This window comes from Cuculus canorus, chromosome 2 (genome assembly GCF_017976375.1).
Source record: "Cuculus canorus isolate bCucCan1 chromosome 2, bCucCan1.pri, whole genome shotgun sequence".
Lineage (NCBI taxonomy): Eukaryota > Metazoa > Chordata > Aves > Cuculiformes > Cuculidae > Cuculus > Cuculus canorus.
In genome coordinates, this window is record NC_071402.1 from 41,611,595 (window position 1) to 41,628,185 (window position 16,591).

At 37.1% G+C, this 16,591-nt stretch overlaps 1 protein-coding gene across 1 annotated transcript in view; it reads right to left on the bottom strand.

Moving 5' to 3' along the window:
* Window positions 1-214: 214 nt before the first annotated feature.
* The window catches only part of XKR4 (XK related 4), a 225,753-nt gene continuing 209,376 nt past the window's right edge, over window positions 215-16,591 (bottom strand). Inside the window, exon 3 of the mRNA XM_009570460.2 lies at window positions 215-6,198. Within this exon, the coding sequence (XP_009568755.2) occupies window positions 5,252-6,198 (947 nt within the window). The 3' untranslated portion in view covers window positions 215-5,251. The remainder of the gene's footprint in view (window positions 6,199-16,591) is intronic.

Here is a 16,591-nt window from a genome sequence, read left to right on the forward strand (position 1 = left end):
TTTGCAAGCGATCTGTAAATCAGTTACGCTATCCCCTAACCTTGTGTGAGCAAGGATTCAGGAGGTCAACCTACATCTCTCCTGGAATGAAATCTGCTCATACCAGATGTGAGAGACCAACTCAGAAGGTGATCACTCCACAATTGGCAGCTGAGTGAAATTGATGACAGAATTTGTTTAAAAAAATTGCTGTATGTGTATTGCAGTAATCTGTTGTGTTTTTTTTTTTTTTAATTTCCAGAGTTAAAAGAATCTGTTTTCATTTTGCATTTTATGTGTTTTATCAGAATAAAGAGGAACTGATTTAATGTTATAATGAAATGACAGTTCTATAAACAATCAAGGGAGGATTTCATAACATAATGTCTCTGGTATATAAATGGCTCTTTGCCACTTACTCCATTTGGCTTTCTGCTGAGAGCATGGGCTTCGTGTGAGCTAGTCTAATTGCTACAATTAGCAAAATTAAATGGCTTATTGTGTATTTAGACAATTCTTCCCACAATCTGCATTGTTGTACTACAGAATCAGTAATTACAGTGTTGGGCTTGTAAATTCATGGACACGTGTTGTGATTATTTTCATCATGCACCCCTTGCAGGGGCTCAACCTAAATAAGCTCGTTTAGACGGATGCACAAAAGCAATTTACTCTGCTTCCCACCATGCACAGGAGAAAGAGAGGCAGCAGTAGGACCCCAGAAATCTGCTGGAGTCTTTTCCTTGGCATTGTGCAGGCAGTGCAGGGGATGCAGAGTAAACCACAGCATCTCAGTAACTCCGGATTGCACAACTTCAGGGATGGAGTGGTGAAAGGGCAGTGGCTTTAGGAGCTGAATCACTGGCAGAGCCAACTAAAACTCAGTACAATGCCATTTTTAAGGCTCTTAAGGAGTTGTATGATCAAACCACAAACACTTCAAAATTGTTGAATTTGGGTTCTAAAAAAACCAGGCTAGTTGCAAATATTTGTTGGCCAATAAAAACTACATGAATATACTGTGTGGCTGGAGTCTCTTTACAAATAAAGCAGCACTTGTACTTTTAGTACCACTCATGAATTGCTCTTTTGGGGAGATAATGATACATTGGCTAGACTACCAAATGCTTTAAACAAATTCGTGTTTAATAGCTATTCACCACCCATTAAAAATTACAGCTCCAATAAAATTTTAATTTACCTCCTCTGCTTAAAAGTTTACAAAATCAGGCAGCCGTGGCCTAGCATTTAATTTTGGAAGGAAAATTTTCTCCAGTGGTAATTAATTGATAGAAAATTTGTTGATATGCCAATCAAAATAGTGTTTATATGTCATCAAATCCATATAACCCAAGCACAGAAACATTGTTCTAGCACAAGAGGCATATTTAAACTGATGTAAACAAAAGTGGAAATGAGTATTTTTTCATTATTAAATCTGCAGGAAAAAAAGTATTGCACATTTAAAAACAATTATTTTTTTAAAATAAAAGATTATGCTATTGTAGAACAAATAATTTTGCTTTTAAAATAAGACAAAATGTTTATCTTATATTTTCTCATATTTTTCCTGAATGAACACGGGTATGCATTACTTCTCCTTTATCTAATTAGAGTAGAGAATACTACTAACATTGTCTTTTCCGTAACACGCGAAACCACAACCCTCAAAACTGTAGGAACAAGTCTTTAACCAGATAAGTTACCATTAAAACTGTTGGCAAATTTGTTAGGTTCATTAGAACAATGCTTACATAATTCTTGCTTCTAACAAAGATAGTTCATAACTGTGAACTTTTTTATTCTCCTGTATTCTGGAATGAAATTTAAAATACCTGATTTTTTCATTATTTCAAAAGCAGAAGTTAATATTTTTAATTTTTTTTTTTTTTTTGCTATTGCTGTTTTAATTGAACTTTATTGATTTTAAAACTGTTTGTGGTAAAAAGAATAGTGCATATTGATTGTTAACTCTCCATAAGGCCATCACGGAATTTCAATGTGGACTATGTTTAAACTTGACAGTTTCTAGAAAAAAATTTACAGCTTTTAATACATCTTTTCACAGCAAAGCAAATCAAGAAACTGTCCATGTAGTCATCTGAGTGTTAAGATGTCAGTGACCACCCTGTTCTCAGTGCAACTATCACTGACATTACGAACATAACAGAGCAAGATTTTGGAGAGCGGATTCTGAACTTGATGTAAAATGACTTCTCCCCCTTCCTCAGTCAGATTGAATTCTGAAGATGAGCTGTGTATACATACTGCCGTGGATGGTGCTGTGCACTCAGACCCCACAGGAGTTTGCTCAAGATAAATTTGCAAACAGTATTAAAAAAAAAAGTGCTGGCAAGGTAAAGAAAGTAAACGCTGGCTATTGAAAACTACGTGGAGAAATAACGCCTCTGTGTTCTTCCTTCCAAAGCCAAGCAAGAGCAAATCAAATTCACCCCAAATTTTCTCCACCTTGAAGGCAAGCACTGTTCCAGGCAGTAATCCTTTAGACTCTGTATAAAGCAACATCACTTCTGTAAGGCCTGACCAAAGGGCTCACAGCTCCGAGGAAGAGCAAGACAAGAACGAGAGGGACATTAGAAGAGGAAAAACTTCACTGACATCCGTGATGCTGCCCCTCTTCCCGGGAGGTGCTGGAGGGAGGGGAGAGCTCGAGGGTGCTGCCTGTGTTAAAATTTCTGAGTTCTGAAGCATCGGAATTCTGAAGCAGCAAACACATCAAACTGTTTCCTAAAGAAATTACAAAGCATATCATTTACCTTATTTGTAAATAAAAATGGCAATGTTGTTTTGCGAGCTGCTGTTTGATCCTGGAGTGAAGGCTCTACAAAGGACTTGCTCCCAAAAGGTTTTTTTTGGCAGCACCTGCAGCGGTATATTTTCTGATAAAATACGATGCTTTTCCCCAAATAATCAGCTGTATCTCCATGGAGGGAAGGGCATTTTGTACAAAGCTTCAGGTTTGGACTATCAAAGAATGGTTTTATTTAAAAAATTATTATAGAGGCAGCCGGCCACTGCTTAATTTGAAAATATCTAAGAAACCCTTGAAGCACGGGTATTTTCTGATCTGTGTAAAGTTCCCTCTGCCTTGCAGATTCCTGCACTTCCACAGATGTTTTGAGGAACTCGCCCCAGTAAAGAACAACAGGTATCGAAGATTTCACTAATAAAAAAAAGTCAACATTAGAAAGGGCTAACTGAACACATACAAATCAACATAGGCTGTGTAACCTCTGCCATTTCATAGTACAAATATTATTAACAGGAATGACTGAAATTTCCCCAGCAGCATGTACAGCAGTGACTACACTGGATATACCTGACAGTGAAGATTACAATACCAGTCATCAGGTCTTCTCCATCCTGACAATGCCATTTAAATCAGTAACTCTTCGGTTCTGCTTCGCTCTCCTAAAATGGATGGAAATAGTTACAGCAAATTGCTTCTTATGGAATCGCTTGGTGTCTTTACAGGCCACTTACATTTGAAGCAGGATCCACGGTTTATGGAGTATTCTAAAAGTACCCATGTAGGCTTTCATATGGCATTACACTGCAAAACAAATCCATAATGTGTGAAAATCAGGTTTATACCAACCTGCAGAAGCCAGTTGATAAAATTCATGGACCAATTCTTAAAATCTAAGCTATAAATAGAATGAAATGTATTAAAAGATTTGAGGTTTATAAAAAGCAACCTTTTTATACCATATTTTTACTTTACAAAAATATTGAAATAATTCATGAGTTTTTCACTCTGCACCAGCTTTAAAAAAAATACTATCAAATTTTGACTTGCACCTTTAATGCATCTGAAAGCACCATCAGGGGATACTTTTAACATAAAGGAGGGTACCATTGACTAGATAAGGGAGGTATTTAAAACCCAAAAGCTTGCAGCAAAAGCATTCTATTACAAGAGATTCAATATAATTTTGAGACGTATCTGGACACAAGTCTTGAACAGGTAGAAGAGGGTCTTCCACGTAACTTGCTTATATTATATGTCGATGAATATACTTATTAAGAGATGGCTGAAAGCCTTTAAAAGACATCGCTTTCACCTCGTGTGGGAAAAATCAGAACTGTCTCTACACATTGAGAACTTGATTGGTCTTTCCTGCTTCTTGTTCTGGTAGGGCTCGTGCCACTCGTTATCTGTCCCTCAGGCAATATCAACCTTGCAGTTATACAATGTTTGGCACTAGAAGGGTATGGCATGTCAGTCTCTTGTCATCCCTGCATACATTCACACACTGGATCATGCATTCTCAGTCCTGAAACAGAGGCATTTCCGTGTGTTCATCTCCTTGTAGTTCCTTCTGAAATATCTGAATGGATTCCTCCAAAAAGTTTAAAATACAAAAACTATACTTCCCTGTTCTTTTACACATATATCTATATTTTTTTTTCAAATTGAACACTGACTCATGATTATCATTTAATTTACATCACTACGTGCTAGAGCTCATTCCTCCTGAAAACTAGAAGTGAGCTACATAGGACATCTGTTGGAAATAACATAAAGAAATGAAATTGCATTTAAAAAGACTTTGAAATTCCACAGAAAAATACCAAACAGTTCTGGTATCATTAATGTTTATGATTTAATTAATAAGAATTTAGTTTATTTTCTATTGACAGCCTTACAAACATGACAATGTCTCTCTTTAACTAAGAACTATTTAGCAAACCTATTCTAATCTGAATGGTTGATTTATGGGAGTGTTGAAGATTATTATGCTCCTATTTTTTCCTCAGTAAACAGTTTTCATAACAGCAACATTGAGTGCTACAGTTTTGTTATTTTTGTAAAGGATTTTTTTGTTTGTTTTTGCCATTGATTATACAAATATCAACCATTAATTTCTAAAATAAAATGCACTACTGGCTAAAGTTGACAGCTCTGGTCAGAGCCTTCCCATTGGTTTGATTGTAAGTACTGTGCAGTTAGTGTTTCATAGCGGCAAGGAGTCATGGGTGGATTTCCCCAGTTGAAGTAACTGATCTGTATGTGTGGGTCAGTGTTTGGATTTTTTTGAGGCTTTCTGGTGCTGCTGCTGTATCAGTATCCTGCAGACAGACTGCACACAGTGGATCAAATGATAATCATGATGATAGCCAGACTAAGAACAACTACAGCTTGCTGCTCTACTTGTAGTACGCAGTTTAGTTATTCCTACAGCCCTACTGTCAACCCTTAATTTGGACTGTAACATTGGAGCTTCTTCCAGCTATGGTTTTGTTTCGTTTACAATGTGGTTTCATATTCCAAGCGCTCCTGGATAAGGGCATCATCTTTATACTGTAGCCGTGGAGGAGCAGGGGAACATTCGAATGCTAAGATTGCCTTCCTTAGGCTCCTGTCCAACACGTGTCTCTCCCACGCTGGGTACCTGTTCCTGAACAGATCGATTTTAATGACAGACTCCTCAATCCTTGGTGGCCGGGATGAAGGTGTGGACGGTGCAGTGGGTCTCACCTGAAACACAGGCACACATCCATCCCTCTCTGCGAATTTTTGATCCCGCTCGCTCGTGACACTCCTGTTGTTGGAGATGGACCGTAGAGTGTTTGTTGCCACTTCTGGGGGTAGGGTGAAGGCAGCGGCAGGGTCCTCACAAGCACAGCTTGGCGACTGCCCAAACCTTGGTCCGTTGGGGTGAAAGAAGGCATAGTACATTAGCATAAAAACGATGCCTGTTAAAAAGCTGCTGAACACTACACACAGTGCTGGTATGGCAAATGCATCAGAGATTGGTGGGGCCTTGTACAGATACCAGAGAGCACTCAAGGCGGTGTTTTCTAAAAGGATCACAAAATAGTAAATGAAAAGCCTACAGCGTGTCCTTCCTTCCTTGACATTGAACCAGCTGAAGATATAGATTATCCCAACGACCATGTCAAAAACTATCTCCTCCCATTTAGTGATGCAAAACTCTGTCTCGCAGTGGACGATCCAGAAGGTCATAATGCACCAGTGTAGTACGATGAAGATCCCAAAGTACAGCTGGAAAACCGAGGCAAACAGAGCAAAAGTAATAACCCTTGCTGCAATTGTGAAGAAATGCCAGCAAAACTGGATTATGACAGCCATATAACTGATGGGTTTCTTGTCATCACGAGAGTCACGGAGGGCCTTTTGGTAGGAAGCCAAAGCCCACGCCAGAGATACAAGAGATGCTGCAGCAGTAAGACCTAGGAGGAAACAGGAGATGCAGTTAAGGCATAACTACTATACCAGCACTTAGAAGAAACCAGTGAGATCCTTGCCTCTTTAAGTGAGCTCTTCACCGCTCATACAATAAAATCTCTTACTTGTCCTTTGTTTCAGCCAGTGCTGAAAAATGGACCCCTGCTGCTGCTATTTCATTCCCCTAATAAGCACAGTGTCACTCTGGATACACATGAACAAGAGTGGGTAGCAAACTACACTCTGAAACACTTCTCTAGCAATTTTATGTTTGAAACAAAATCATTAATTCACAGCTTTGAGCAAATTGGGAATAAGTGTCTCTGTCAGCTGTGTGATTTTTCAGGATCCATTGTGGTTATTGTTTTAAAGAAAGAATATGAATTTTTCTGATTTTGATAAGTCATTAAAGAAGCCTAATATAAAGCAACCAAGTCTTTCTAATTAAAATACCAGCATGATATACATATGAACTAAATCAATAACAATGTAAGCGTAAATCTACATTTTTTCAAATAAATTAATGGATCTGTTGTTACATCAAAGTTTAAAATAACTGTTTGACTCTTGCTGAGGGGAAAATATTGCCCATTTTGATATTTCCATCACCTTTAAACAGAATCTTAATAAGAAGAAAATGTCGAAGCTTATTTTCTTCCAGTTGGAAATTAAATTAATTTTAGAAATTTTGGAATTTTCTACTAAATTAAAATTCAGTGTGTAGATATTTCTAAAGTAGGGAGTTATGACAATGTTCATATAACCATTCTGTTACCCATATAATCACACAACCAGCTATTTATAAGGCCTTGAACTATAATATTTCTAGAAAACATAACAAATTCTTTTCACAAAAAGAACTCAGTATACAATTATTTCTCATGAGGTTTTCAAACATAATTGCTGTGAAAATAATTCCTACTGACCTGAAAATACAAAAAATGTAAATAATTTTTTTTAAAAAAACCTTTTCTATGCTGATTTTGAATGTGTATTATTCCTTTTTCCTCAAGTGAGTTAGATTGTTGTCCGTAAGGAAACTTAGAAAAAAAAGTTCCTTTGCAACTGAACCTAGTTTTTAAACTAATCTGTTACTTCTATGCACTAGCAGAAAAATATCTTACATTCCCATTCAAGAAGTGATATAGTTCAACACGATTATTCAAATGCTTAACAGTTATGTAATTCTTATTTACTAGAAGATTAATTTTCATTTACTTACATCTCATAGCAAGCTGCTTAGTATGGAAAAGGGAATTCAAGTGAAATGCAAAACTCTAGCCTTTTAAGTGTATTTATTAAATTTAAAATAAAACTGCATTTAAATAAAATTGCCATAAATATGTTGTATACAGAGTAAATATCTAACAAATCTTTTATACTTAAAATTGCTTTGTTAGCAAAGCAAATACTACACGTAGTTAATGAGTTAATAAGTCTCAGTATCCCGGTCTGAGAATTTAATCATCGCTCATTTAAAGATAACGATGCTTCAGCTTCCTCTGTTTCTAAACAGTTCCTAAACTTTGAACTAGTTATTGACGCAAATAAAATAAACATGAAGAAAACATTTCTTTTGTCTGCTCGTAAAAGCTGATTAATTATTTCAACAACCTAATATAGACAGTATTTTTCTTCTCTGTCCAATAGTACTCTTTAGAATCTAACCATAAAGAATATATTGCTTAACTATTACAAATTTTATGCAAATTTTGTTAATACAGTTTAAGTTTAAGTTTAAGCCTAAATACAAGTTGTTATTCACTTTTTTAAAAAAAGAGTTTATTTTAAAATAGAAAGCTGTAGATTGCGGAGATAAGACATGATTCTTAAGGAAAAAAAATCTATTTAAGCAATCCATCTGGGTTAACACACTAAGATTTCGCTCTAGAAGTAGTACAGAGGGATTAATTGCTTTCAGAAGGGACTGTGTTTGCCAGTTTCTCCCTCGGTCACTGGGAAGGTGCTAATTATCTGAGCTCCCATGAATCCATGAATTTAAACCCCCCTTGTTTTAAAAATAACAATAATAATAAAAAATCAGCAGAAATAGAGAACAACTTAGGATTCCAGGAAGAAATTTTAATAAAATTTCATCTTTTTTCTTTCCTGGATGCCAAAACACCGGTCTTACTTCTGAAATCCTCCTTCACAGAGGGAATATTTTACCAGTGATGAAGACAGGAGGGAGACGTGTTATACACTGTTATTTTCATTTCTGACATGTATATTTGCTTTTCACGCTGGGTCGTCTTTCAGTGACCATTATCTCTGGAGACAACACTAACAGCTGAAAATGTAAGTTCTCATTTTCCTTTAAGAATGTTTTAAGCATTGAAAAACCACAGTTCATATCCCTTATGAAATGAAAAGTTTGGAAAGGTAAATGAATAGGATATAGGATAAGAGAACCTTTCAATACAAATGAGCTACTCTGAGACAGAGCTCAAATATAGCATTATCAGCACAAGGAAGAATAATGTGAGAGAGAAATCCACGTATTATCTTTGCAAATCTAACTTTAATGACCTCACACACTCCCCCAGAGGTTTCCAGAGATATCATCAGTTTTGCATTAGGAGTTATAAAGTCATTCAATAATGCACACAGACTGTTCCAAATAAAATGTTAAAATTCAAAGGCACTTCCAATATTCTAATTCTAATTAATTCATAGTCATTGTCTAAGAGAGAAAGAAGCAAGTACAATAGCAATGTTAATTCTGTTATTTAAATAGTGATTAATATGGAAACATCCTTTGCTTTTCAGAACAAACTCAGGAATACTGTCATAAAGGAGAGAAAAGGAGACAAGGGAATGCACAAAAGGGAAAATCTATTTAAAGTATTTTATGTATCTACTCCTGTGCTATTGGCAATGGTGTTAGGGATATAGAATTAAGAAAAGGCTACACGCTTCATGGGCAGTAGCCATTTTTCTTTATTGATGAGAACAAGCACTAAAGAATTATTAGAAGCATAATTAATAATGAGAGCAATAATGCAAAAGTGATGCAAATGGCAGTTTTCTAATGAAGAAATGCTACTATATAAATAATTCACTGGGAATGGCTTGTGTAAAGTGAATTATTGTAGAATTGAACGGCTAATTCATTAATTAGAACATATTGATATCTTTCCTGAGTACGTGTTTGTACAAACCTCTTTATCCTTATCTCAAAAGCACAACCAAAATACTTTTTTTTTTTTAATGAGCAAAATAAAACTTTAAAGGTACTAACACAGCACCAGGAAAGAAAACCACAAGAATAGAATATCCTATAGATCTAACAGAAAACAAATAATTTGTAACAATGCAGGTAGTTTAAATTCCACAGTCAGGAAGGCTTATTTGCCATTCAGAAATGAACAGAGAAGATTGCTATATTTACACAGTTTTTGCCATGCTGCTCTGCAAGTATAGTCACAAGCATTCACATGGATGTCTTGCAGGCACTTGACAATAGTCTATGGGTTTCTGCACTAATTCTTTTATTCCCATACAGTAGTATGGCAATGTTCAGGTATGGCTGCTGTTTTTCAGATTTAGTATGAGAATAGCATTGATAATATGCTGATATTTTTAATTGTTACTGAGAAATCGAGGACTTTTTCAGATTCCCACATTTTGCAAGTGTACAGGTGCACAAGAAGCTGGGAGGAGCATAGCCAGGCAGCTGACCCAGGCTGGCTGAATACATATCTGATAGCATACAGCATCAAGCTCAGTATACAAACGGGAAGTTGTTTGGTGGCCAGACCTTGCTGATCTGCAGTTGCTGCTTGGGATGGGATGCAATCAGTTGTTGGATTGTGGAGTGTTCAGTGTTGAATTGTACTTCACTTGCTTTGTATATTTTTTATTATTATTTCTGTTGGTGTTATTCTTCTGTTATGACTCTTTAAGATAATTGAACTGAAGTCACACTGTCAGAATACACTGGCTAAGGCCTTCAGAATAACACCTCTCAAGGCAACAATACAAAAGCCAGAAATTAAACAGTCCGTGATTTGGAAACTAACCTATAAAGGTGAAAATGTGGTGGTGGAAAAAGTTTCAAACAAGGGAGCAAACATTCTTCCAAAGGTTATTTGTCTTCACTTTTAATAGGCACATTTTCTTCCATTCTGACTTTATCTACCTTATTTTTCCAGCCACTGATTTGGCTGAAGTTCTGTAGGGTTCAAACTTCGGTGTAACATTTCAAGGACTTCAGAATTTTAAGTTTTCCAGGACATCAGTTTTTCACTTAGAAGCCCTCAGTACCTTTGACACAGCATAGTGTCAGGACATCCTTAGAGATACATTTTTCTTTCCCTTCCTTCCTTCCTTCCTTGAGGAGGAAATCTCCTTCCCTTCTCAAAAAACAGTGGCATTATAGAGTATAATCCGCAAAGAAGACTTGATGGTTAGTGGTATTTCTAAGTATTTGTTTTTTTTAAATAGAACATACGTGTGTCCAGTTATGTAAAGATTAAACGCTGAAAGAGAAGGAGACATGGACCTTAATAGACCTTAGAATGAGGGCATGGAGCATTATTCCTGATAGCTCTAAGGTTCTCAGTCATCTATGTGGCTAAAAGAAGATCCATAGAAACGTCAAGAGCATGGACAAAGCAACTTTAAAACAAGTTTTAAATACTTGCAGAAAATTTCTTAAGCATGGAATGAGCATGTGAAAGATATATATTCTTACTATTAACCAAGATTTTTGAAGTGTTTTCCACCATCATTCCACAAGCAAGACACCTTAAAATGGCTGCAATACAGTAGAAATACCAGAAATTGTATCTGGCGGATCCAAATCATCTCTACTAAGTATTATTTTTTCAAAAGATGTCAAATATCATAAAATACACAAAGTATCACATTGGCTCTAGAAATGTCTGTTGATGATTTGGAAGAGAAAGGGCTAAATCAGTATTTCAAATACACCAGAGAATTATTTTTCTATAGATATTGCATTAGCAGTGGTCAACATCCAACAAAGAGAAGACTATAACCCAAGACACGTTTTGGCAAGAAAAATATTCCAAATACCTTATACTAAGTCTTATTACAAATCAATAGCACGGGACCAGGTCACTGGCAATGAAACATGGACTCTGTGCAGAAAGATAGCATGGGGCCATGGCTTCCCTTAAATCTCCTTAAGCCATAAGTTTAGGACTGGCTTTCAGGGGTTCATAGGCTCATACCGGCTTCATTAACTTATTCAGGGAATAAGTTTCAGCTTCATTAAGCAACTGATATTTCTCCCACTTGCACATTAATGTAATTCTGAAGTTAGTACCTTATTTTACACAAATTGACTAATAAATATTTTATATATATAGCATTTTTCTGTGTTTGCCTTAAGATTCTCTAAGATTTTCAGCTCTGAAGAGAAGCCGAGGATAATGTCTGATATGGTGCTAACGACAAAAGGCAATTAGTATTAATCTGAAAAGGAAATCAGTTTAACATTCGTGCAGTCCTTCTTAGCACAGGGAAAACTAGAGCTGTTAGCTTTTTTTCTGGTACTAATGCTATTATATTTTATAGCTAAAATGATGCTATTTTAGTTTTCTCTGGATCAAACTGAAATATTACAGTTTTCACACTTTGGTATGTTTCTTTCACTTTTGAAAAAAATTCAAATACGTTTTCACAATAATTCATTAATCAGACCTATTTTTCCGTTAGTGGAAAAGCAATTACCAACCTCCTTTCCTCCCTCCCAAACGAAAATCCATATTTTCACCTACTCTGCAGGGAATGGAAATTGAAGCAAAGTCTAACTAACCAATCTGGAGAATATTCAGTGTATTCTGTGAAGTCTGGAGATTAATTCTAGTTTTACCTCATGCCCAGCTTTGGATTAATTTAGATCTCATGTTTATATCTTTGTCTTCAATATTAGTTATAAAGCCACTCGTTATCAGTACGAAAACTCTAAAACTATATCTCTGCCTATCTAAGATATATCTAGAATAAAATAACATGATATACATAGGTAAATATTATGTTTCCATCTACACTTCTTATGTACAGTATATTTAGATTTATATACTACAAACACACTGCTAAGCTGGCACAATCTGAAGACTCCAAGAAAACTAATGATTCAACACTTCCTCTGAAAAGCTTTTTCAATATTTATATGTGGTTTGTGCCAAAAAATATTCATCTCATTGCAAGATTAAATTAATCTAATTTCAATTTCTGGTGCTTGCCTGGGAGATTGAAAATCCTTCCCTGGCTCCTGCTATTAAAGATTTTTTTCATGTGCAAGTACCCATAGAGGATGATCACATTAGTTCTTCAGTATTTTCCTAACATTCTAGGCTTATCAGACCCTTAAAGTCTTATATCCAAATGGTGGATCAATTGCCTCTGGGACCATTTTGTTCCCCTCCTTTGAATTTTCTTCAGTAGCTCCATCTTCCAGAAGCTGTGAGTCATAGAATGGAGCACAGGCTTATAGGAGTGGTCTTATTAGTGGTGTTCACAGTGGTATGTCTATCACTCATCTTGCTTTTACACCCATGAATCAAAGTAAGGCTCAAAGCCACAACTTGACACGGAACTCTCACAAAAAAAGCTCTTCTTGCTGCTGACTGCTGTGCCATCTTCTGAAATACTGCTCTTTAAGACAGCAGTTTTCCCATCCTATAGGTGCAGTCTGTGTTTCTGATTCCCAAATACACTTTTCTGGCTTAAGACATAGTCAATCGGATGTTATAATTTCGGCAAAATAATTCAGATAAACCTGTGATGGTAACTTGTCCTATGTAGTATTGACTATCCTCACAGCTCTGTGCAAAGCCTGGAAAAACTTAACCAGTCACTGGAAACACAGCCAGAAAATATTACATATCATGATTCATAACGTGATGAAACAATATGAGAGCAAGGACAAGTGTTTGGTAGATGCTGCTAAGCATTTCCTCACTTATTCTTTCCTAATTTTCACATCCATCTGGAAGGCAGCTTTTATTTCACTTAACATGAGCCCTACTCACTTCTACTTCATGATATCATATGATTTTAAGCCCCATGAACTTAAAAAAAAATACATTATACATTATAGTTGTTGTCATCATTCTAACTTGTAAGTTTGTCAATGAAAGATAACAGGTCTCGGTAACAAGACCTAACCGTCAAGAAACAATTGCAGAATTCTACTATCGAGGCTCTAATTCTCTGTCAGCTGAGTAAGCAGTTAACCTTTCTATTATACTGAGTTAATATCAGGCTAATTTATACTTATTTTTTTAGCTCTGTCCACTTTTTCTTTTATCATTTTAAGACTTATTTCTTTATGCACCTGCACACCAGTTTGCTCCATGGTAATTTTTAAGAATGATCAAACGATTTCAAAATACTTTGACAGAGAAATAGATGCCTCAAAGATACGAAGTTCTATAAAGTTCAGGGAAAACAGCAGCTAGAGAAGAATCCAAAGAAGTGTTCCTGCTGAAAGGAAAGCAGACTTCAGGCATTTTTACAGCTTTGGGTATTTTTATTCAAAGAGCCAGACACCAATTAGTAAGTGAATGAATACGTTCCTGGCAGCTGACAAATCCACACAGATATAACTCTGAGGTAACACTAGCAGATATTGCCTCTTACCCATCCAAACCCAGAGTCATGAGAGGGAACTGTGAACAAGGCAGGGAGTGAAAAGTGCAGTGTGGCAACCCAGGGGATCTGAAATAAAAACAGATATACTGAGGGCAACAGTTAAGGACAGGGTAGGAGACAATATGCGAGAAGACTATGAAGAGATGTGTTTATTCCTACGGTAGGGATATGAAGAAGTCAGAAGGAAATGAGGTTTCATTGTCCTTGCTGTTTGAAGAACCTATGGAATTACATTAATAGGCATTCTGATTTTCTGGAATTCACCTGCTTCTCCAATATTTTGTTAAAACCTATTATTTCCATGCTTGTAGAAAACTGCATTAGGGGCTTCAAAGCTGGAGGCAGTGTAGTTCAGACTGGGAATAGAACACAAAGGGAGCTCCAAAGCTGGAACTCAAAGTCAGATTATGTTTTAGAGATTACTGAGTATCTACCTCAAAGAGCAAAGAAATGGGTATTAGTTTTACAGCAGTGTGACTTTAAATCAGGTTCTTTGTAGACACAAAGGAAGAAGTGGCAGTCAGCTACATACCTAATATTGATTTGATATATTGGTTTGTTCATGTGGTGTGACAGTAGATTAGCAAGGATTTTTTTTCTGGCAGTGAAGATGATCAAGAAGCTATCAATTCCTATCACCAGCATATTTTCATAAACAGAATAACAATAATAAAGCATTCAACCTACACTAGTAACCTAACAACACTAAACAATTTGATATAAAAATCTCTTCTTTTCTCAACAGTGGCAGCAGTAGCAACAACTGATACAATCCCAGAAGCTCTAAACCTGTGGGTGAATACACCACACCGACAAAATGCCTCCACTCTGTTCCACCTTTATCATCCTGACATAGAAAGGAAATGCGCCCACGAATGGGGAAAAGTGAGGAATATGCTATTACATGTCAAAATTTGAATTTATTATTTTATTACTAACTATTATTAAAATTTATCTTATTATTTAATATTTATTTATTTATTTATTATGACTTGCATTTATTATTTCTGGCCAATGTCATGTTCCAACACAGTCACATCTGGTACTTTTTTACTTGCTATAGGGTACACACTCTGCTGTTTAAATAGCAATTTAATACCTTGATGGCTGTTCGGATGTGCAGCAGTGGATAACTTTTCACTCAGCCTGCAGAACAAAAGGCTTAGGTTTGCTACTACTATATTTAGATAATTTATCCCTCTCAGTCAATTAAAAACATAGGTATTCCTTTGAAAACAGCATTCACAGAAAGCCCACTGAGCCACGCCAATAATACACTGCCAGAAAAAGAATTAAAACTACTCATGAATCAAAACTAACACCATGACAAACAAACATCACATTTCAAGATTTGAAAGGCAATATGAAAATATGCTTCAAAGAGTTTATATTCCCAGTTATAGCAAAAAAGGTGTGATGATCTATTTGAGCATGTAGGAAATCAGGCAGGAAAGGGAAGAGACCAGCGTGGCTGTGTCAAGACCTGGTGGTCAAACTCAAGAACAAGAGGGAACTGCACAGGCAGTGCAAGCAGGGACAGGGAACCTGGGAAGAGCGTAGGGACACTGCCTGGATGTGTATGGATGGGGTCAGGATGCTGGAGCTGAACTTGGCAAGAGAAGTGAAGACCAGCAAGAAGAGCTTCCACAGGTATGTCAATCAGAAGAGGAAGGTTAAAGAGAACGTACCCCCACTGATGGCTGAAAATGTTCACCTCGTATCAACAGACGAGGAGAAAGCTGAGGTACTTAACAACTTTTTTTGCCTCAGTCTTCACTGACAACCGCTCTCCTCATTCCTCCTGGGTCATGGGACAGCAAGATGGTGCCAAGGGGGTTAAACCCCCTCCCACTGTAGGGGAAGATCAGATTTGTGACCATCTGAGGAACGTGAACATGTATATCTCTACGGGACCTGAAGAGATGCATCCCAGAGTCCTGAGGGAATTGGCCGATGTGGTTGCCAAGCCACTCTCCATGATATTTGAAAAGTCATGGCCATCAGGAGAAATCCCTGGTGAATGGAAGAAGGGTAACATTGTGCCCATTTTTAAAAGGGAGAAAAGCTGACCCGGGAACTACCAACCTGTCAGCCTCACCTCTGTGCCTGGGAAGATCATGGACCAGGTCCTCCTAGAAGACATGCTAAAGCACATGGAGGATGGGGAAGTGATTAATAGCAGCCAGCATGGCTTCACTAGGGGCAAGTCCTGCCTGACCAACCTAGTGACTTTCTATGATAGGGTAACAGCAGCAGTGGACATGGGTAAACCGACGGATGTGATCTATCTGGACTACTGTAAAACCTTTGACATGGGACCCCACAACATCCTTCTCTCTTAATTGGAGAGATGGATTTGATGGGTGAACAGTTCAGTACATAAGAAACTGGATGGATGGTCATATTCAGAGAGTAGTGTCAATGGCTCGAAGTCCAGATGAAGATCCAAGACAGGTTGTGTCCCTCAGGGGTCCATACTGGGGCCACGGCTGTTCAATATCTTCATCAATGATATTGACAACGAGATTGAGTGCACCCTCAGCAAGTTTGCAGATGCCACGAAGCTGAGTGGTGCAGTTGCCACACCAAAAGGACAGGATGTCATCCAGAGGTACCTGGACAGACTGGAGAAGTGGGCCTGGGAGAACCTCATGAGGTTCAACAAGTGCCAAGTTCAACAAGGCCATGACAATCCCTGATTTCAATACAGGATGGGGGATGATGTGATTGAGAGCAGCTTTGCAGAGAAGGACTTGGGGGTGCTGGTTGATG